Below are 22,895 nucleotides of genomic sequence, written 5' to 3' on the forward strand. Positions count from 1 at the left end.
TGTCTCACATTTCCGATCAATTTCTTCTAAAATTGTGTGTGTGCATCTGTATATCTAGACTTAGATTTAGCTTTCCCTGACTTAGTCGCCATACTGATTGATATATAAACAGCTGAAGATGCGCTTTACCAAAACAACGCTGTGCGTAACATGCATGGCTCCTTCCGGTATGAATCTTCAATGGCGAATGACCCTCTTTACACCGGAGTTTACTACATGGGTTGGTCTTCCAACACATAAACATTACATACTGTATTGCCGTTTACCTCAGCTCATTGGCTATCTACCCAGCTAGATTTCAAGACGATCAGTGGTCATTGGGTTAAAATACAGTCAATCAACGAAACAGTGGTCATATCATTGGTGCACAATGATGTCATTACTTGTCTTCAAATCGGTTTCTTTCAATCAATACGTCCCGCGAAATGACCCATCAGGTTTGGTTGTGTTACAAACAAACCAGTTGATTGCAATGAAACTAAACATGACTGGAAAAGTCACGTTTAGTGTGTGTATTTACATTGAATGTGTCGTCGAAAATGGAATGAGACGGAATTCACGACACAAGCAGTTCACAAAATGTTTTGTGTTAGGCTATAAAAATTGATTTTATCAAACAAAAGACCATTCATTGTGTAACAATGAGCATTGGGATTGCAAATTGAGGAAGATCGTCAAAGGTAAACTATTTATTTTATTGCAGTTTGTGATTTTGTTACGCCTGTGCGTAATCCTCAGATAATCGCATCGTATTCTTTCGCAGTAAATCCTTTTTAAAATCTGACAACGCAGTTGGATTAGCAAGATTCTAGGCTTTCGAAACATGTGAGACACTTGTATTTTCATGAATGTTTAATATGACTATTTATGTATCGATCACCGTATGTTGTCGAATTTCATCCCGCTAACGGGTTTGGTGCGCAGAGAGGTTCAAATTCACTATTCTAAAAAGCAACCTGCAACAAAGCATACTGGGAATGATATAATAATGAGCCCCCTCCCATATTTCTTTCTCTCTGAGATAGTGACAACACAGCCGATTAACAACACCACGCGGTGGTGATTCCATTGTGATTTAAAATAACACTTCATTTATTCACTGCAGGTGGTGTCAATTTCAATCCCGCTGGTGTTAACCCTACTTGAATCAACATTCAGATACAACACTTTTTACCCCAACACCAAGATTTTAGCACCTGCAAATTTGCTGTGCAGGTTGTCATTGCAAATAATAATTATTAACAGTCATCAGTCCTCTTGTTTATTAAAAGTCATCACATCCTCTTGTTTAGCTCTCTTTCTCTCCCTGACATCATATGAATACCATTCCCTGATAGGCTCAATCCCTATGAATGGTTCCTGAAGACTAGAGTGCTGCTGTAGCATCAGTTAATCACTGGTTGGCTAATAGAGAACGGTTAACACCAGGAAGTGGCTTTTCAATGGGGTCAAGAGTCAATGGTATTTGTCTCTAACTCTCTCCCACCCTCCCCTGCGTCCGCCACTCCTCTCCGCCTCAACCACCATCACAATCCATTAAAAGGCTTTCCCAACTGTTGGGTAGAACAACTGTTATCAGACCGGGGAACATTGTAAGCTGTAATATTTTGGCTGAATTCATGTGTGCGTTGTCAATATCCTCCACATTAATGGTTGTCAGGGGCAACAAGCAGCCAGCCCTCCAGGACTGAGATTGCCCGTCCACTGTGAGGGAACTGTCATGGTGGGGTCGACAAGTACGCCCACACACACACACATACACACAAATGCTCTCACGCAGGCACACATACACATACTGGCACCCACATGAACAAATACTATAGTATACACTAGTAAAAAAAAAAAAGGAGGTATACACTATAGTAATTACTGTAGTGCTTTTGTGGACTGTAGTGCACTATATTATTCCAACAGTATGCTACAAAATTCTATAAGTACTACACATGATCAAGGTATACTACATTGTGTAGAACAGTATACTACTGTTTACTTCAGAATTCTAAGTACTGTAGTATTCTATATTGAGCTGAAGTGTTTTTCCATGTGGGCACACACACACACACACACTTCTGCTCACTTCTAGACTCAACATAAGCCAGTCTTACACTGGTATAATGTACACTGCCTTGCGAAAGTATTCGGCCCCCTTGAACTTTGCGACCTTTTGCCACATTTCAGGCTTCAAACATAAAGATATAAAACTGTATTTTTTTGTGATGAATCAACAACAAGTGGGACACAATCATGAAGTGGAACGACATTTATTGGATATTTCAAACTTTTTTAACAAATCAAAAACTGAAAAATTGGGCGTGCAAAATTATTCAGCCCCTTTACTTTCAGTGCAGCAAACTCTCTCCAGAAGTTCAGTGAGGATCTCTGAATGATCCAATGTTGACCTAAATGACTAATGATGATAAATACAATCCACCTGTGTGTAATCAAGTCTCCATATAAATGCACCTGCACTGTGATAGTCTCAGAGGTCCGTTAAAAGCGCAGAGAGCATCATGAAGAACAAGGAACACACCAGGCAGGTCCGAGATACTGTTGTGAAGAAGTTTAAAGCCGGATTTGGATACAAAAAGATTTCCCAAGCTTTAAACATCCCAAGGAGCACTGTATAAGCGATAATATTGAAATGGAAGGAGTATCAGACCACTGCAAATCTACCAAGACCTGGCCGTCCCTCTAAACTTTAAGCTCATACAAGGAGAAGACTGATCAGAGATGCAGCCAAGAGGCCCATGATCACTCTGGATGAACTGCAGAGATCTACAGCTGAGGTGGGAGACTCTGTCCATAGGACAACAATCAGTCGTATATTGCACAAATCTGGCCTTTATGGAAGAGTGGCAAGAAGAAAGCCATTTCTTAAAGATATCCATAAAAAGTGTCATTTAAAGTTTGCCACAAGCCACCTGGGAGACACACCAAACATGTGGAAGAAGGTGCTCTGGTCAGATGAAACCAAAATTGAACTTTTTGGCAACAATGCAAAACGTTATGTTTGGCGTAAAAGCAACACAGCTCATCACCCTGAACACACCATTCCCACTGTCAAACATGGTGGTGGCAGCATCATGGTTTGGGCCTGCTTTTCTTCAGCAGGGCTGAAATTGATGGGAAGATGGATGGATCCAAATACAGGACCATTCTGGAAGAGAACCTGATGGAGTCTGCAAAAGACCTGAGACTGGGATGGAGATTTGTCTTCCAACAAGACAATGATCCAAAACATAAAGCAAAATCTACAATGGAATGGTTCAAAAATAAACATATCCAGGTGTTAGAATGGCCAAGTCAAAGTCCAGACCTGAATCCAATCGAGAATCTGTGGAAAGAACTGAAAACTGCTGTTCACAAATGCTCTCCATCCAACCTCACTGAGCTCGAGCTGTTTTGCAAGGAGGAATGGGAAAAAATTTCAGTCTCTCGATGTGCAAAACTTATAGAGACATACCCCAAGCGACTTACAGCTGTAATCGCAGCAAAAGGTGGCGCTACAAAGTATTAACTTAAGGGGGCTGAATAATTTTGCACGCCCAATTTTTCAGTTTTTGATTTGTTAAAAAAGTTTGAAATATCCAATAAATGTCGTTCCACTTCATGATTGTGTCCCACTTGTTGTTGATTCTTCACAAAAAAATACAGTTTTATATCTTTATGTTTGAAGCCTGAAATGTGGCAAAAGGTCGCAAAGTTCAAGGGGGCCGAATACTTTCGCAAGGCACTGTATACCAATTTAACATAATGTTTGCACAGTGGTCCCCATGCGTGCACCCTCACACGTGTGTACACACACACACACTTAATTGGACACTTTGTCTGCTGAAGCACAGAGTTCTCCATTTCAATAAGCCCTGACTGTTATCCCTCAAGGGATGGAAACAAATGGCCTTCCCCTTGGTGAACGCAATATTTATTCCGAAGAGAACGCCATATTTATTCCCCCCCCCCCCTGATATGTGTGTGTCCTGCCGTGCTTGTTGTGAGTGAGAGAGAGGCAGTGATACTTGATAAAATCAAACATGTATGTTTCTGTGAAAAGACTCCAATTGACATGGAGCCAAGACTGCCCTGGTGAAAAATAAAATGCGTCATGAAATCATTTGACCCAAGTTAAAACTGGAGCACTCAGTTATTTTAGAATATAAGGCACTCTGAGTCCAACTAAGCGGATAGGTTTTCGTGTCCTGAGAAATCTCAGGAATAGCAGAAGATGACGATGTCCCATTTCACAACTCTAAATGTAACCTCTAAAATAATATTGATATTCAGACAACTGAAACTCCTCACAAAGGTTATTGTAAATAGATTCACCATTTTATATCCAATCAAGCCCCTTTCTCTGAATTATTGACCCTAAAGAGGTGGACACATTGAGCTCTTGGAGGTAAAAGCATTAATCACCTTCCCAGAGCAGCTTTTCACTATGTGTGTGTGTGTGTGTGTGTGTGTGTGTGTGTGTGTGTGTGTGTGTGTGTGTGTGTGTGTGTGTGTGTGTGTGTGTGTGTGTGTGTGTGTGTGTGTGTGTGTGTGTGTGTGTGTGTGTCTGTCTGACACTCCCTGACTAAGATAGATGTGGAAGGGCTCTTTGAGATGGAAGGATTGTAATGTGAGAGATTTCTTGTCAGTTCTTCTTCCCTCCCTGGCCTTTGGATGGATAACTGGATGGAGTAGATCTGGTCCACTTTGCATATCTGTGCTCTCTCATCTGCAGAGACAACAACACATCAACCAACTGGCTGCACAGCCTTGCTTTGATACCAGCTCACTATGACTATCTACTTCCCTGATTTACATTTTGTGATTAAAGGGCTCACAATGAACAAAGATCTGCTGTGATTGTCACACAGGTTCAAGCACACACACACACATATACACACCCACTCAGAGTAATTGCATGAGAAAGTGGATGTTGTTGATGAGAGCTGTGTTAACCCACACACACTCACAGTAGGAGCATGTCCAGAGGAATGGATCATAATTAACTGTGGGCCTAGATTGACTTTCATCACAGGGTAATTTATTTCAATTAGACAACTACACACACGGCATGCCTAGACAACTACACACACGGCACACGCACACACACACGCTTGGACGACTTAATCTGCTGGCCGGCCCTGCTGGAACAATCAGCTTCTCACACAGAGAGAGAGGGAGAGATAGAAGAACACTGTCCTACTTGTAGTTATTTACCTTGGCTGTCCTCAGAGCACAATGTCATAAACTGCCTATACATGACAGTGTGACCTTTTTAGATGTGTGAACTTGACTCAATCAAACTACGCAGTGTATTGTGATACATGTTCTTGGGTAGATTACATTGTTCTGGTTGTTATCACTTACCTGTTAATCATGGAACATAATGCAATACCAGTGTCCATATCATTCATATCATATGATATCCATACCATGTAGTGTGTTTGATCTATGGCTTTTTATTGAGCTGCCATCTTGGCCAGCGCGTCCTTGTAAAAGAGGTCCCCTGACCTCAATGGGACTTCCTGGGTAAAGAAATGTGAAATGGAAATCTAAATTAAAATAATTTTCTCTATATGAACTCATCCCTCTCGCCTCTCTCGGTTCCCTGCAGATCCAGTGCTCCCCCAGGCTGGCCCAGACCCACACCACGTTGATGCTGGTGGGCTCTCACCTCCTCTTCGTCCTGCGCTCCCCCATCCCTCCATCCAGTGATGGCGATGAGTACCGACCCGGGCTGCAGAAGGGACGACCTCAGCCCTGACCCTGACCCAATGACCCCTGACCGCAGTGACCTCACAGCCATGATGGCCACCGTGACTGTGACGACCACCGAGACGGGCGGCTCACCGGCCAATGGCGTGAGGATTGGGGCTCAGCAAGGAGGAGCTAAGAAAGGCCCTGCTCAGCGGCCACACCTCTCAGGGAGGAAGCTGTCGCTACAGGAGCGGGGCACGTACCCATCTGGGAGGTCAGGGGGGGCTCACGTCTCCCCCCGTGTGGTACGCAGACCCACCGTGGAGTCCAAACGCGTCTCCATCTCAGACGCCGAGGTGAGAGAACTGACTGCACCGACACAGGGAGAGAGAGAGAAATTCAATTCAATGCAATAATCATTATTATTGCTCCTCTGGAACAAATTGAGTTGAATTAAGAGGGCTAACTGTTAGGTTTATAATGGGTTTGGAGGCATAGTTAAGTGGTAGAGCATCTGGCAGAATATCAAGAGGTTCACGTTCATCTGGGTTTAAATAAAGGATGAATAGAATAAAATCCAAAATGTGGAAACTAGTGAAAAAAAAATCATATTTTCTCCTTGTTGCAGTCAAGGTTGGCGTGAGTGTTTTAGCTGTGCGTGTTGTGACCAGGGTTCTCAGACATTGAATGAGTAGGATTGTACGGTCCATCGTGCAATTGTGACTCGTGCTTTTTAATGCAAAGTAGACCTCTGTTTCTGTATTAGATGGAAAGTGAATGTCCTGCGTGTGATGTGCCACTAAGCGGTCAGTCAGACAGAGGGGTCAGGAGATTTCTCTCTCTTAGAGCTTAAGTCTTAACAGCATGTGTGTGTGTGTGTCTGTGTGTGTGTTCAGTGCGTGTAGCCTACATGTGTGCTCTGAATGAATCAGTGCTATGCTCGGGGACATGAAATCTGTAATCTACATCTTGAATATTCTGCCTCTAGCTGAATTACCATCTGGTCTCATCTGAGAGAGCACTCGGAAATAGTCTCCAAGAGTGCGTACTAAATGGCACCCTATTTCCTAGAGCCCTGGTCAGAAGTAGTCCACTTAATAGGGAATATGGTGGCATTTGGGATGAAGATATACTTCACTTACTCTTCACTACCTCAGTTAATCTTCGATTATACACTCCTCAAGAACTGGAATCCAAATCATGTACCTAATAGTTAATACCCAAGTGGATCCAATTGCAATACTGTTGGGAATTGTGTATTACCGGTAAAATATATACAAATCTCCAGTCATGCATTCAATTGAGACTTTGTCATTTTCTTCCCATAAAAATGTATCTTTGGAGAATTAGTGTCAGAGTACATCAGTCTTCACATCATTATTGAGTGTTGTATTAGAATTAGGGTAATTACATGAAGAACATGTGGTTGATTGTTCACATCGGTGAGCTCAGCAGGTACCTGATTCACTCACTTACAGTACGTGTGTGTGTGTGTGTGTGTGTGTGTCATAATGACATCCTATGGGCGGACAGAGAGCAGGAGAAGGGATCATGTTAGTCAATACCGCTTTACCTTTTGTGGGACACATCCTCCTTTATACCAGCCCCCTGATAAACACTCAAAGTGACATGGTTTTTTATGTATAGAGAGGCTCAGGAGTTGGTTGTCTGGACATGGAATGAGAGGGGAATAGCCAGTGTAGTATATAGACTATTTCTTACATTTATGGACCTGTACACAATTAGGTTTCACAAAATTAATTTGTCACAATCGTTATGAAACATCTTATATGTTTGCGATAGAGATTTTGTCTGCACAACCCTTGTGTACTTATTTTTGTTCAGAAAAACTCTACAACCATTATGCCAAATGTGTTGTACATCAGTTGTACAATTTGAGTGTAATCCACCAGCTCTTCTCTGAAAGACACTCTTTTTAATGAAAGGTTGTTTTTTCCTCTCTTTTTTTCAGTTCAGGTAGTAGAACTGTCAGGTAGGGAGATGAGTTTATCCTACTTTGCTATGACTGACACATGGAGAATGTTCAGAAATACAAATGTGGGAATGAGCAGTTTAAGGGTTCTTTCTGGCTCTGGCTGTCTGTTTGTCTCAAATGGCACCTTATTCCCTAGTGCCCTACTTTTGACCGGGACCCACACCCCTGCCGTAGGTTATCCATTGTGAGTGAGGTCAGAAGCATTTCCTGGTTCCTTGTCAATCAGCACCGCTACAGCCTGGATGATGCTAACCTCTGCATACCTCCACAGAATGCACAGCGTGAACAACCTGTATGCGTCCCAAATGGCACCATATTCCCTAAAAGTGCACTCCTTTTGACCAGAGACCTATGGGGAATAGGGTGTCATATGGGATGCACAAAGGTTAGCAGAATCCGGGCTTAGGTTGCGTCCCAAATGGCACCCTATTCCCCATAGGTCTCTGGTCAAAAGGAGTGCAGGCAAGGCCAGGGACAGTAATCCAGAGGTGGAGCAAAGGTACAGTCAAAATCCAGGAGGACGAGAAAAGAGAGGCTGGGAAAAGTTAGGAGCAGACAGGAAACACGCTGGTAAGCTTGAACAAACAAGACGAACTGGAAACAAACAGAGAACACAGGTATAAATACACAGGGAATAATTGGGAAGATGGGCAACACCTGGAGGAGGGTGGAGACGAGCACAAGGACAGGTGAAACAGATCAGGGTGTGACAAAAATAAAGTTCTAAAACCAAGAAAAACAATTTATAATTGAGAAGAGACATACACTGAGTGTGCAAACCTCCTCTGTCTCCTGTAATTACAAAAAACACATTTGAGTTGAATAATTAAAACAAATGCTCAACTATCACTCTTCAATCTTAATCTCTATCCAGCAATGACACAAAGCAACACATAGAACCCCCATAATGCTCTGTGGCAATACTCCAACACAACACACTAGGTTCATTCTCTGATCCTAATTATATTTTTGGATGGATAACATTTCGGTTCATACTGCAAAGCTTTGATTGTTTGGAGGACGTCCTCCGGAAGTGGTGATAGTTACCATGTACGTCTATGAAAGGGAGTGAGGCCTACGAACCTCCTAGATTTTTTTATTGAAGTCAATGCAGCCAGAGGAAGACTGAAGTTAGCTGTCCTCCGGCTACACAATGGTGCTACCCTAGACAGTGCTGTTGAGGCTACTGTAGACCTTCGTTGCAAAACAGTGTATTTTATTAAATTTTTTGGGGGGACATGAATATATTTAGTTTTATCTAAAAAGGATAACTTTTTTAATGTTTCACTGTTTTTATTTTTATGAAATTTCACTGAGGAGCCTCCACTGCTACAGACCCGGGTTCGATCCCGGGCTGTGTCGCAGCCAACCACAACCGGGAGACCCAAGAGATGGTGCACAATTGGCCCAGCATCGTCTGGGTTGGGGGAGCATTTGGCAGGCTGGGATGTCCTTGTCCCATCGCGCTCTAGTGACTCTTTGTGTTGGGCCAGGCGCATGCACGCTGACTTTGTTCGCCAGCTGTACGGTGTTTCCGCCGACACATTGGTTCAGCTGGCTTTGGGGTTAAGCGAGCAGCATGTCAAGAAGTAGTGTGGCTTGGAGGGTTCGTGTTTTGGAGGACACATGGCTCTCGACCTTCGCCTCTCCTGAGTTGGTACGGGAGATGCAGCAATGGGACAAGATTGTAACTACCAAATGGAAACCACGACATTGTGGAGAAAAAGGGGTAAATATAATACAAATGTGTTCACCAATTATTTCCACGAATAAAAGAAGAGACACACTGAGACTGAGTGTGCAAAACATTAGGATATTGAGTTCCTAATATTGAGTTGCACCCCCTGTCTTTTGCCCTCAGAACAGCCTCAATTCGTCAGGGCATGGACTCTACAAGGTGTTGAAAGAGTTCTACAGGGATGCTGGCCCATGTTGACTCCAATGCTTTCCAAAGTTGTGTCAAGTTGGCTGGATGTCCTTCGGGTGGTGGACCATTCTTGATACACACTGGAAACGGTTGAGAATGAAAAATCCAGCAGCGTTGCAGTACTTGACACACTCAAACCGGTAGGCCTGGCACCTACTGCCGTACCCCATTCAAAGAGACTTAAGTCTTGTGTCTTGCCCATTGACCCTCTGAATGGCATACATACACAATCCATGTCTCAATTGTCTCAAGACTTAAAAATCCTTCTTTAACCTGTGTCCTCCCCTTCATCTACACTGATTGAAGTGGATTTAACAAGTGACATCAATAAGGGATCATAGCTTTCAACCTAGATTCACCTGGTCAGTCTGTCATGGAAAGAGCAGGTGTTCCTAATGTTTAGTACACTCAGTGAATGTGATCGTGTCTCAATGTAATCAAGGTATGAAATTATATATATATATTTTTTGAGGGGGGTCATAGTTGTGGTCAATTTGCAGTGTAGAAATTATTATAATTATGTCCTGCCCCCTTGACCGTCCTCTCCGACAACAATCGGCCCGCGGCTGAATCAAGTTCCTACCCCTGACCGACAGTAAAATGGCATGGAGAGAACATGTTTTAACTAAATTATTAAACTGTGGAGTATTTTTCAATGTTTGTCACTGTTTCTGTCTGTCTCTTTCTCTCTCGGTCACTATGCTTCGCCTCTCTTTCTTTCTCCTTCCGTACCTTCTTGCTCTATTTTTCTCCCTGCTACTCTCCCCCCCTCTCCACCATGAGCTTTATTTATGTGGCTTTAATTTCAGTCTCTTGTTGTTAAACCGAGGATTAAAAACAGTAATCTGTAGAGAAACACCCGAAACCAACAATACAGAGATACTTTAACAGTATTCGACAAAACACAGCACACAGAAACATGATTACAACCACATCCACAATAGCATCCCACATCCTTTGTCTCATATTTTTTATGTTCCTGTAGAATCTCTCCCTTTTCTCTCTCTCTCTCATATCTCTCATCTTGTCTCTCTCCCCCCACACTCTCTCCTCACTTCCCAACCACAATGACAGCATCTCCTTCCCACTTTTCAGAAAAAAAGCATGAGCAGCGTTGTGGCACCAATAAATCTCCCTTCTCTAATTATTGACTCATCACCCGATATTTAGTCAGGGTCGACTAATGTCTAGCTCAGCAGGCCACCATCCTCCCGCAGTACACTCCGGTGTGTGTGTGTGTGTGTCTCTGCGCTCACTGAGGGGTTGAAAGAAACTATTGATCACTTTCTCCTACAGGGCCACTTCGAGTTGAGGGACAAAACTAAAATGGAGGTGTAGTTTATACTCTTCTCCACCTCCATGCTAAGTAAACTAAGGAGTAGAAAGAGATGATTTTGTTGCCATACTAGCGATGCAGCAGCAGGCTACACAGGATGCTTGTTTGGTTGGAGATTCTCTCAGAGAGCTACAGTATTCATGACTGTCTAAGTGTGCGTCCCAAATGACACCCTATTCCCTACATAGCGCACTTGTTTCGACCAGTTACTAAATGAGGAACATGATATCCATCCTCCCTGTAAGACATGAGGAGAAATGAGAAATCAATGGACAAGGAGAGGAGGAAGAGACGTGTCAATGGAGAGATGCATAGAAGGAAATGACAGCTCAGCAACTCTCACCCCCCGAGAGGGTAGAAGGGAGTGGAGGGATGGGTGGAGTAATAGGAGGGAGGGAGGAATGGCTTTCTGGGTCATCTGATGCAGTAGCCCATCCGTGACAAGGACTTACAAGTTGTGCGTTCCCGAGATGGCGTTCTGCACACCACAGTTGTGCTGTGCCGTTATTTGCCTGTTTGTGGCCTTCGACCTCATTAACAAGCTGTTTTCGCCGACTGGATGTTTTTTGTTTGTTGTACCATTCTCGGTAAACCCTAGACACTGTTGTGCGTGAAAAGCCCAGGAGGCCAGACATTTTTGAGATACTGTGCTTTACTTTACTATTTATAGTTTTTACAACTTTTACTTTTACTTCACTACATTCCTAAAGAAAATAATGCACTTTTTACTCCATACATTTTCCCTGACAGCCAGTAGTACTCGTTACATTTTGAATGGCTAGCAGGACAGGAAAATGCTCAAATTCATGCACTTATCAAGAGAACATCCCTGGTCATCCCTATTGTGTCTTATCTGGCGGACTCACTGAACACATGCTTAGTTTGTAAATTGTCTGAGTGTTGGAGTGTGCCCCTGGCTATCGTAAATAAAAAAAAACTAGAAAATTGTGCCGTCTGGTTTGCTAAATACAAGGAATTTGAAATGATTTATACTTTTACTTTTAATACTTAAGTATATATTAGCAATTACATTTGCTTTTGATACTTAAGTATATTTAAAACCAAATACGTTTAGACTTTTATTCAAGTAGTATTTTATATGGGTGACTTTCACTTTTACTTGAGTAATTTTCTATGAATGTATCTTTACTTTTATTCAAGTATGACATTTGGGTACTTTTTCCACCACTGACTGGAACTGGCACGCCTGGCACCGATGAACATACAACGCTCAATGTCACTTAGGTCAGTCGTTTTGCCCATTCTAACATTCAATCGAACACTAACTGAATGCCTCGATGCCTGTCTGCCTGCTTTATATAGCAAGCCACGGCCACGTGACTCACTGTCTGTTTGAGTTAACAATTTTAGTGAATGAGGTGGTTTACCTAATAAACTAAGTATATATCATAAGGCCTTTAGTTGAGGGCCTAGTTATACCATTACACAGTGGTGTTAGGAAACCCCTGGTTTATATGCCACATCTGGCCTGCAAGTCACATTATGTTGGCTTGCAAAGTGATGTGTAATTCCTATTGGAATCCAGCCAGTGTTAGGATATCCAACAAGTGACATTTTTTATCACCTGCAACCTGCATTCAGACTGACTGCCAGGGTAGGGAAGATTGAATACTGAGACTACCTCAAAATGGAACAACAATCTCAGTAATGGGTGCAATAAGTCCAACTACTAACAGATTAGTTTAGTTTAAAAAAAAAAACTTTATCTTTGTGTAGCATAACATTAATCAGACAATCAATGAACATGGCCGTCATTGTAAAATAAGAATTTGTTCTTAACTGACTTGCCTCGTTAAACAAAGGTTAAACAAAAATAAAAACATGCAAAAACACTGTGTGTGTGTGTGTGTGTGTGTGTGTGTGTGGGGTCCTTCAACATGGCCCAGCTCTTTATCCATCAGCTCCTCAGATACAGTATATACTGCAGTGGAGATGTCACTGAGCATGCGCCAGCTGGACCTGGCACAATGGGCTAACAACAGTGTCCGGTTTCTCTTTCTCTCTCGCTCTCTCTGTCCCTCTCTTGCTCACTCACTTTCACTTCCTGCATCTCACTCCACATACAGTAGCATACCTTACACTCTGAGTCTCACTGTGTGTTTGTGTCTTCATACCTCTTGTAGTACTACGCTTGACCCTCTCTGGCACTCCCTCACCCTCTGTGCTGTACTACACTCCCTCACCCTCTGTGCTGTACTACACTCCCTCACCCTCTGTGCTGTACTACACCACCCCACGTTCTGTGCTGTACTACACTACCTCACCCGTTACACGGTAGATCACTCCCCCCCCCCTGTGTGTCTGTGGCCTGCAGCGTACAGTAGTTGGTTCCTCTCTAGGTTTCTTCCTAGGATCCTGCCTTCTAGGGAGTTTTTCCTAGCCACTGTGCTCTTCTGCCTCTGCATTGCTTGCTCTCTTTTGGGGTTTAGGCTGGGTATCTGTTTAAGCACTTTGACAACTGCTAATGTAAAACGGGCTTTATAAAATAAGTTTGATTATTTGATTGACTGTATCCAGGGCTTAGTTTCAGCCCCATTCAGACTGCAAACATGCTCACGGCTCCAGTGCAGTGCCCCAGTTTCAGGGGCCCAGGATCTGGGATGTCTAAGCCTAAACCACAGCTGTCTCACCGTAATGAGGGAACTCCACTCAATGTTCTCGCTCTTTCCCTTTCACTCTTTGTCTCTATCTCTATCGATCAACCCGACAGAGCAGACTAGCAACAGCACCCAGTTTGAATCACCACCTTTCTCATTATTTTTCCTTACTTCTCTCCCTCTTTATTTTAATTTTCCTTGGTCTGTCCATCTCTCTCTCTCTCTCTCATGTGTGTGTCTCTCTCTCTCATGTGTATATATATATATATATATATATATTTCACTCATGTGCTCTTTCCTCTTATGTTGTTGATGTGCTGTTGGGTCTTGACCCTATAGAACCCCACACTGGAGGTGTCATAATACCATAAAACCTAGCGGTCCAACAGGGCGATTTTAGAAACACTTAAAATAAGGTCTGTGTTTCGTGTAGGCTTAGCCTGATGTAAGGTTTAAATTCTCTTTCTCTTGATCGAACCGACCCCGAAAGAGCGGTCGAGCTTCCCTCTCCCTTCCTTTCTTTCACTATTTTCTGTCTGTCCATCTGTCCTCTCTCTATATACAGTGGGGCAAAAAAGTATTTAGTCAGCCACCATTTGTGCAAGTTCTCCCACTTAAAAAGATGAGAGGCCTGTAATTTTCATCATAGGTACACTTCAACTATGACAGACAAAATTAGGGAAAAAAATCCAGAAAATCACATTGTAGGATTTTTTATGAATTTATTTGCAAATTATGGTGGAAAATAAGTATTTGGTCACCTACAAACAAGCAAGATTTCTGGCTCTCACAGACTTGTAACTTCTTCTTTAAGAGGCTCCTCTGTCCTCCACTCGTTACCTTTATTAATGGCACCTGTTTGAACTTGTTATCAGTATAAAAGACACCTGTCCACAACCTCAAACAGTCACACTCCAAACTCCACTATGGCCAAGACCAAAGAGCTGTCAAAGGACACCAGAAACAAAATTGTAGACCTGTACCAGGCTGGGAAGACTGAATCTGCAATAGGTAAGCAGCTTGGTTTGAAGAAATCAACTGTGGGAGCAATTATTAGGAAATTGAAGACATACAAGACCACTGATAATCTCCCTCAATCTGGGGCTCCACGCAAGATCTCACCCCGTGGGGTCAAAATGATCACAAGAATGGTGAGCAAAAATCCCAGAACCACACGTGGGGACCTAGTGAATGACCTGCAGAGAGCTGGGACCAAAGTAACAAAGCCTACCATCAGTAACACACTACGCCGCCAGGGACTCAAATCCTGCAGTGCCAGACGTGTCCCCATGCTTAAACCAGTACATGTCCAGGCCCGTCTGAAGTTGGGAGAATGTCTGGGAATTGGGAGAATGTCATATGGTCAGATGAAATCAAAATATAACTTTTATAACTCGTCGTGTTTGGAGGACAAAGAATGCTGAGTTGCATCCAAAGAACACCATACCTACTGTGAAGCATGGGGGTGGAAACATCATGCTTTGAGGCTGTTTTTCTGCAAAGGGACCAGGACGACTTATCCGTGTAAAGGAAAGAATGAATGGGGCCATGTATCGTGAGATTTTGAGTGAAAACCTCCTTCCATCAGCAAGGGCATTGAAGATGAAATGTGGCTCGGTCTTTCAGCCTGACAATGATCCCAAACACACCGCCCTGGCAACGAAGGAGTGGCTTCGTAAGAAGCATTTCAAGGTCCTGGAGTGGCCTAGCCAGTCTCCAGATCTCAACCCCATAGAAAATATTTGGAGGGAGTTGAAAGTCCGTGTTGCCCAGCAACAGCCCCAAAATATCACTGCTCTAGAGGAGATCTGCATGGAGGAATGGGCCAAAATACCAGCAACAGTGTGTGAAAACCTTGTGAAGACTTACAGAAAACGTTTGACCTCTGTCATTGCCAACAAAGGGTATATAACAAAGTATTGAGAAAAACTTTAGTTATTGACCAAATACTTATTTTCCACCATAATTTGCAAATAAATTCATTAAAAATCCTACAATGTGATTTTCAGATTTTTTTTTTCCTTCTCATTTTGTCTGTCATAGTTGAAGTGTACCTATGATGAAAATTACAGACCTCATCTTTTTAAGTGGGAGAACTTGCACAATTGGTGGCTGACTAAATACTTTTTTGTCCCACTGTGTATAAATATATATATTTTATTATTATTATGTTTTTCTCTCTCTCCTCTTCTTTCTATCTCTCTCTGACCAGTTTAACTCCTCTTTGCTCCTCTCTCTGCCTTGTCCCTTGTTGACTACATGCATTATCAGTGGTTGCTATGGAGCTCCAAGCAGTTTATACAGCACTGTAATGGATGTATGACTGTAAACTGAATTCAGTGGCCGTAGGCATCACTAATAACATCTCTAAAATGAGCTAGTCAGTGGAGAACATATTGTTCATGAATCCAACGCTGTATTTGAGTCATCCAATGTTCTATTTCTCTACTCAGGTGGATATGGTAGATGGATGAATCATCCTCTCTCTTCTTTCATATATTCTCGTTTAATGTCATCCCTTTGTTTTCTTCCTCCTGCAGAACTGTATCCAGCTGAACCAGTACAAGCTGAAGAGTGAGATCGGAAAGGTGAGCCTTGAACTAATTCAGAAATGCAGAATACCCTGTCTTCAATCAATCACCTTTCTGATATTTGTACATCATGTTCTTTTACAATTGTGTCCCTGTTGAATCGAAATGTCTCACACTGATTGTGCTGTCTGCTATCATTGGCACTAAATACAAATTCATTAATGAATAAACTATTCTAATCAATATTATCCCTAAGCAGAATAGCCCACCTTCTATCAACACTGTTGGTGGTATCCCTGGCCTGGTTCTGTCTGTTTGTCTGCCTCTTTCTGTGCCTGTGTCTGCCTTTTCAGTCCGGATAGACTTATGTAACTATCAGAGAGGATCAATAGATTGTAATGTACATTAACCTTTAGAGGGCCTGGCCATCAATACAAGAGGCCCATATTTTAGATTTACAGTAGTAGCTGTTCAATCTACAGTGCATTCGGAAAGTATTCAGACCCCTTGACTTTTTTCCACATTTTGTTACGTTACAGGCTTATTCTAAAATTGATTAAATCTTTTCCCCCCCTCATCAATCTACACACAATACCCCATACTGACAAAGCAAAAACTGGTTTTTAGAAATGTTTGCATATGTATTTTTTTTTAAACAACTGAGATCCAACATTTGCATAAGTATTCAGACCCTTTACTCAGAACTTTGTTGAAGCACTTTTAGCAGTGATTACAGCCTCAAGTTTTTTGGGGTATGATGCTAAATGCTTAGCACACCTGTGTTTTGGGGAGTTTTTCCCATTCTTCTCTGCAGTTCCTCTCAAGCTTTGTCAGATTGGATGGGAAGTGTCGCTGCACAGCTATTTTCAGGTCTCTCCAGAGATGTTAGATCGGGTTCAAGTCCGGACTCTGGCTGGGCCACTCAAGGACATTCAGAGACTTGTCCCGAAGTCATGCCTGCGTTGTCCTGGATGTGTGCTTAGGGTTGTTGTCCTGCTGGAAGGTGAACCTTCGCCCCGGTCTGAGGTCCTGAGCACTCTGGAGCAGGCTTTCATCAAGGATCTCTCTGTACTTTGCTCCGTTCATCTTTCCCTTGATCCAATATTGGTTTCATCAGACCAGAGAATCTTGTTTCTCATGGTCTGAGAGTCCTTTAGTTTCCTTTTGGCAAATTCCAAGTGGCTGTCATGTGCCTTTTACTAAGGAGTGGTTTCCGTCTGGCCACAATACCATAAAGGCCTAATTGGTGGAGTGCTACAGAGATGGTTGTCCTCTGGAAGGTTCTCCCATCCCCAAAGAACTCTGGAGCTCTGTCAGAGTGACCATCGGGTTCTTGGTCACCTCCTTGACCCAGGCCCCTCTCCCCTGATTTCTCAGTTTGGCCGGGCGGCCAGCTCGTGGAAGAGTCTTGGTGGTTCCAAACTTTTTCCATTTGAGAATGATACTGTGTTCTTGGGAACCTTCAATGTTGCCAATTTTTTTGGTACCCTTCCCCAGATCTGTGCCTCGACACAATCCTGTTTCGGAGCTCTACGGATAATTCCTTTGACCTCATTGGCTTGGTTTTTGCTCTGACATGCACTGTCAACTGTAGGACCTTATATAGACAGGTATGTGCCTTTCCAAATCATGTCCAATCATTTGATTTTTAACACAGGTGGACTCCAATCTCAAGTATGATCAATGGAAACAGGATGCAACTGAGCTCAATTTCGAGTCTCATAGCAAAGGGTCTGAATATTGATGGAAGTAAGGTATTTCTGTTTTTTATATATATATAAATTTGCAAAAATGTCTAAACCTGTTTTCACTTTGTCATTATGGGGTATTAATCAATATTTTCAGAATGCAGTGCATATTCAATCAGGTACTAAATGATTGGCACCCTTGATAAAGATGAGCAAAAAAGACTATAAAATACATAATAAGCTTTATTGTGTGTAAACCATTTTTGGAACATTATATTTTATACTAGTTCAATTTCTTTGAGAAATATATTTTGTTTAACAAGTAATCATTTTTTTCTCAAAAAGATAGGTGTCAAAATTATTGCCACTCCTGTTTTCAATACCTTTCAATTCCTCGCCTTGTGAGGATAATGGCACTGAGTCTTTTTCTAAAATGTTTTATGAGATTGGAGAACACATTGGGAGGGATCTTAGACCATTCCTCCATATAGAATATTTCTAGATCCTTGATATCCTTTGTCTGTGCCTATTGACTGCCCATGTCAATTCAAACCACAGATTTTCAATGTGTCCGGAGACTGAGATGGCCATTGCAAAATGTTCATTTTGTTTGAATTAACAAGTTCCAAGTTGCAGCCTCCTGGCAGAGGCAACCAGGTTTTGGGCAACATTTTTCTGGTACTTTATGATTCCTCTTTTCCACACCAATCCCACCAATGGTGTGCGTGGCCAAAGAGTTCTATTTTCAGGTCAGATGACATGAAAATAGAGATCTTTGGCCACGCACACCAGTGGTAGGTTTGGCCTTGAAAAGCGGAATCATATGCAGAAAAGAACCACACATCTATTGTAAAATATGGTGGTGGTGGATTTTTATCACAGTAGACCTGATCCAATGGTAGTTTCTCTTTAGGATGATAACCCAGGCTATCTGTACTGTCTCTCCCATATTATGAAAGGCTCTGAATGAGTCATGTTGCTTTGATCAGAACCTGAATCATACAGTATAGCTTGCCCATGAATCACCTCATCCTGCTTTACTACAGAATACAGTATTATGATATAAAAGGTGAAACTGGGGCCTCCCGAGTGGTGTAACCGTCTAAAGCACTGCATCGCAGTGTTAGAGGCGTTACTACAGACCCGGGTTCATTCCCGGGTTGTGCCACAACTGGCCGGGGCCCGGGAGTCCCATAGAATGGCGGGAGTCCCATAGTCCCCAAGGAGTCGAGGCCCGGGAGTCCCATAGTCCTATGGGCTGGGTGCCTGTAGCCTGAGCGGTGTTTCCTCCGACACATTGATGAGGCTGACTTCTGGGATAAGGAGCTCGGTTAGGCGGGTCATGTTTCGGAGGACGCATGACTCCTCCTTCACCTCTCCCGAGCCCGTTGCAGCGATGAGACAAGATTTTTTTTAAATTGGGGAGAAAAAAGGGGGGAGGAAATAATATACACTGCTCAAAAAAATAAAGGGAACACTAAAATAACACATCCTAGATCTGAATGAATGAAATATTATTATTAAATACTTTTTTCTTTACATAGTTGAATGTGCTGACAACAAAATCACACAAAAATTATCAATGGAAATCAAATTTATCAACCCATGGAGGTCTGGATTTGCAGTCACACTCAAAATTAAAATGGAAAACCACACTACAGGCGGATCCAACTTTGATGTAATGTCCTTAAAACAAGTCAAAATGAGGCTCCGTAGTGTGTGTGGCCTCCACGTGCCTGTATGACCTCCCTACAATGCCTGGGCATGCTCCTGATGAGGTGGCGGATGGTCTCCTGACGGATCTCCTCCCAGACCTGGACTAAAGCATCCACCAACTCCTGGACAGTCTGTGGTGCAACGTGGCGTTGGTGGATGGAGCAAGACATGATGTACTCAATTGGATTCATGTCTGGGGAACGGGTGGGCCAGTCCATAGCATCAATGCCTTCCTCTTGCAGGAACTGCTGACACACTCCAGCCACATGAGGTCTAGTATTGTCTTGCATTAGGAGGAACCCAGGGCCAACCGCACCAGCATATGCTCTCACAAGGGGTCTGAGGATCTCATCTCGGTACCTAATGGCAGTCAGGCTACCTCTGGCGAGCACATGGAGGGCTTTGCGGCCCCCCAAAGAAATGCCACCCCACACCATGACTGACCCACCGCCAAACCGGTCATGCTGGAGGATGTTGCAGGCAGCAGAACGTTCTCCACGGCGTCTCCAGACTGTCACGTCTGTCACATGTGCTCAGTGTGAACCTGCTTTCATCTGTGAAGAGCACAGGGCGCCAGTGGCGAATTTGCCAATCTTGGTGTTCTCTGGCAAATGCCAAACGTCCTGCACGGTGTTGGGCTGTAAGCACAACCCCCAGCTGTGGACGTCGGGCCCTCATACCACCCTCATGGAGTCTGTTTGAGCAGACACATGCACATTTGTGGCCTACTGGAGGTCATTTTGCAGGGCTCTGGCAGTGCTCCTCCTTGCACAAAGGCGGAGGTAGCGGTCCTGCTGCTGGGTTGTTGCCCTCCTACGGCCTCCTCCACGTCTCCTGATGTACTGCCCTGTCTCCTGGTAGCGCCTCCATGCTCTGGACACTACACTGACAGACACAGCAAACCTTCTTGCCACAGCTCGCATTGATGTGCCATCCTGGATGAGCTGCACTACCTGAGCCACTTGTGTGGGTTGTAGACTCCGTCTCATGCTACCACTAGAGTGAAAGCACCGCCAGCATTCAAAAGTGACCAAAACATCAGCCAGGAATCATAGGAACTGAGAAGTGGTCTGTGGTTATCACCTGCAGAACAACTCCTTTATTGGGGGTGTCTTGCTAATTGCCTATAATTTCCACCTGTTGTCTATTCCATTTGCACAACAGCATGTGAAATGTATTGTCAATCAGTGTTGCTTCCTAAGTGGACAGTTTGATTTCACAGAAGTGTGATTGACTTGGAGTTACATAGTGTTGTTTAAATGTTCCCTTTATTTTTTTGAGCAGTGTATATACAGTGGCAAGAAAAGGTATGTGAACCCTTTGGAATTACCTGGATTTCTGCATAAAATGGTCATAACATTTGATCTGATCTTCATCTAAGTCGCAAGAATAGACAAACATAGTGTTCTTAAACTAATAACACACACATTATTGTATTTTTCTTGTCTATATTGAATACATCATTTAAACATTCACAGTGTAGGTTGGAAAATGTATGTGTACCCCTAGGCTAATGACTTCTCCAAAAGCTAATTGGAGTCAGGAGTCAGCTAACCTGGAGTCCAATCAATGAGCCGAGATTAGAGATGTTGATTAGAGCTGCCTTGGCCTATAATAAAACACTCACAAAATGTCAGTTTGCTATTCACAAGAAGCATTGCCTAATGTGAACCATGCCTCAAACAAAAGAGATCTCAGAAGACCTACGATTAAAAATGGTTGACTTGCATAAAGCTGTCTCTAAAAGCCTTGATTTTCATCAGTCCACGGTAAGAAAAATAGTCTATGAATGGAGACTGTTCAGCAGTGTTGCTATTCTCCCTACGAGTGGCCGTCCTGCAAAGATGACTGCAAGAGCACAGCGCAGAATGCTCATTGAGGATAAGAAGACTCCTAGAGTGTCAGCTAAAACCTTACAGAAATCTCTGGAAAATTGTAAAATCTCTGTTGACAATACGTAAAACACTAAACAAGAATGGTGTTCATGGGAGGACATTTTCATTTGTCTCCGTCTCTGTTGGAAAGCAGACTGAACAAAGTTTTCCTCTTGGATTTTGCCTGTGCTTAACTCTATTCCTTTCTTTTTATCCTAAAAAACTCAGTAGTCCTTACTGATGACAAGCATAACCATAACAAGATGCAGCCACCACCTTGCTTGAAAATATGAAGAGTGGTACTCAGTGATGTGTGGTGTTGGATTTGCCCCAAACAGAGCACTTTGTATTCAGGACAAAAAGTCAATTTCTTTGCCCCATTCTTTGCAGTATTTCTTTAGTGCCTTATTGCAATCAGGATGTATGTTTTGGAATAGTTTTATTATGTACAGTCTTCCTTCTGTTCACTCTGTCATTTATGTGGAGTAACTACAATGTGTTAGATCCATCCTCAGTTTTCTTCTATCACAGCCATTATTAAACTCTAACTGTTTTAAAATCACCATTGGCCTCATGGTGAAATCCCTGAGCGGTTTCCTTCCTCTCAGGCAACTGAGTTAGGAAGGGCACCTGTATCTTTGCAGTGACTGGGTGTATTGACACATTCATAATTAATAACTTCACAATGCTCAAAGGGATATTCAATGTCTGCTTTTTTTTAACACATCTTCCAATAGGTGCACTTGTTTGGGAACCATTGGAAAACCTCCCTGGTTTTTGTGGTTGAATCTGTGCTTGAAATTCACTGCTCGAATGCGAGACCTTACAATTATCTGTATGTGGGGTACAGAGATGAGGTAGTCATTTAAAAATCATGTTAAAACACTATTAATCTACAGAGATTGAGTAAACACAATTTATTATTTTTCCTTTATTTTACTAGGCAAGTCAGTTAAGAACAAATTTTATTTTATTTTCCTATTTTCCTAGGAACAGTGGGTTAACTGCCTGTTCAGGGGCAGAACGACAGATTTTGTACCTTGTCAGCTCGGGGATTTGAACTTGCAACCTTTCGGTTACTAGTCCAATGCTCTAACCAATAGGCTACCCTGCCGCCCCGCATTATTATGTGACTTGTTAAGCACATTTTTACTCCTGAACCTATTTAGGTTTGCCATAACAAAAGGGTTGAATACTTATTTACTCAAGACATTTTAGCTTTTCATTTTTAATTCATTTGTAAACATTTCTTAAAACGTAATTCCACTTTGAAATGATGGATTATTGTGTGTAGATCAGTGACACAAAATCTCAATGTAATCCATTTTAAATGCAGGCTTTAACACAACAAAATGTGAATAAAGTTAAGGGATGTGAATACTTTCTGGCACTATGCTATTGCATTGAATGATTAAATATGTTCTAATATTGACATCTATCTTTTTCCTCTCCTGTGACTTTGCAGGGCTCCTATGGGGTGGTCAAACTGGCCTACAATGAGGATGACGACAAACACTATGCAAG

The 22,895-nt window shown here is 42.7% G+C and overlaps 1 protein-coding gene across 3 annotated transcripts in view; it reads left to right on the forward strand.

The window, feature by feature from the left end:
- Positions 1-22,895, forward strand: part of LOC139422096 (calcium/calmodulin-dependent protein kinase kinase 1-like) — a 128,321-nt gene that overhangs the window by 36,003 nt on the left and 69,423 nt on the right. For 2 of the 3 annotated variants that reach the window (XM_071173247.1, XM_071173246.1), the window contains exons 2-4: positions 5,603-6,041; positions 16,103-16,150; positions 22,837-22,890. In XM_071173247.1, the coding sequence (XP_071029348.1) occupies positions 5,703-6,041; positions 16,103-16,150; positions 22,837-22,890 (441 nt within the window). In that variant the 5' untranslated portion in view covers positions 5,603-5,702. Of the gene's footprint in view, positions 1-5,602; positions 6,042-9,702; positions 9,749-16,102; positions 16,151-22,836; positions 22,891-22,895 lie in introns of those variants that run through there. The other variant, XM_071173244.1, reaches the window with a different exon arrangement.

Source organism: Oncorhynchus clarkii, chromosome 12, assembly GCF_045791955.1.
Source record: "Oncorhynchus clarkii lewisi isolate Uvic-CL-2024 chromosome 12, UVic_Ocla_1.0, whole genome shotgun sequence".
In the NCBI taxonomy this organism is placed as follows: Eukaryota; Metazoa; Chordata; class Actinopteri; order Salmoniformes; family Salmonidae; genus Oncorhynchus; species Oncorhynchus clarkii.